Genomic DNA, 1,054 nt, shown 5'->3' with positions numbered 1-1,054 from the left:
ATTTAAGTTTTTTTATTAATAATTTTATAACAACCTAAAACCTGTTTTACCTATAATACTATACCTTTTAGGGTTTAATATATAAAATACATATTATTTTATATTAAATTAAGTAAAGCTTTTTTTAATTATATTTATTTTTTAAAAAAGCCCTAGGCCTAAAAACTATTTAAAAAATAATTTTTAAAGAACCTAAAAAAACTAAAAATATAATTTATAATTAATACTAGCTATATATTTTAATATAAATTATATTAATCTTAGCTATAAAATAACTTAATATAATTTCTTATTTTATTTAGGTTAATTATTTTTAATTACTAGTTATATAAAGTTAAATTAATCGTATATGTTTTTTATTAAATTTTAATTTTTTAATTTTATATTATTGGTAATAGTTTAAAATTAATGAATTATTAATATAAATAGTTACATATATGTTATAATCAAAAGTACTTAAATTTATAAAAACTAGTTTAAAGCTTTATATTTTTATAAAATATTTAATATAAAATATTAAATCTTTAATAATTGTTTTAGCCTAGAATATAATAAATTATATAACTTTTTTCATTTTATTAATTAGGTAGAATTTGTTTATTTTAATTAGTACTTTTTTATTATTTCATTAATTATTTAAAATTACAATAAATAATATACTTATTATATATACGGCCAAAAAAAAAACTCTCGCGCTCCCAACACGCCCCCCAATTTGGGGGTATTCGAACTCGATTTTGACACCAATTTGTTCTACTCATCAAACTTAATAACATACTCGATTTTTATTTCAAATTACCCCTTTGTTGTCGGTTGGGAAGACCCCAAAACCCCCTGTGAGCCGGCAAAGAAAATTTTTGTTTTCCCTCCTGCTACGGGAGCCCAGTCAAACAACCTGCGCAAGGGGTGGAAGCCACGCCATAGACCTTCCAGCCGCACCACGCCACACTGGTCCCTGCACAATAGTTTTATAGTGAAAAATATAGCACTATAGAGTTATATATAGTTGACTAGAACTTCTAGTCATTATATATAATTCCTATAACTATATTTG

General features: G+C 23.1%; 1 protein-coding gene across 1 annotated transcript; it reads left to right on the top strand.

Moving 5' to 3' along the window:
• Positions 1 to 655: 655 nt before the first annotated feature.
• Positions 656 to 994, top strand: T310_10019 (uncharacterized protein; the record flags this gene model as incomplete). Its single annotated transcript, XM_013467550.1, has 1 exon — positions 656 to 994. A coding segment is annotated over one exon (339 nt), but the record flags the coding sequence as incomplete, so codon positions are not given.
• Positions 995 to 1,054: the final 60 nt, after the last annotated feature.

This window comes from Rasamsonia emersonii, assembly GCF_000968595.1.
Source record: "Rasamsonia emersonii CBS 393.64 chromosome Unknown ctg1118621762335, whole genome shotgun sequence".
Taxonomy (NCBI): Eukaryota; Fungi; Ascomycota; class Eurotiomycetes; order Eurotiales; family Trichocomaceae; genus Rasamsonia; species Rasamsonia emersonii.
The sequence above is the reverse complement of the archived record's forward strand: the minus strand, read 5'-3'. Positions and strand labels throughout refer to the sequence as shown.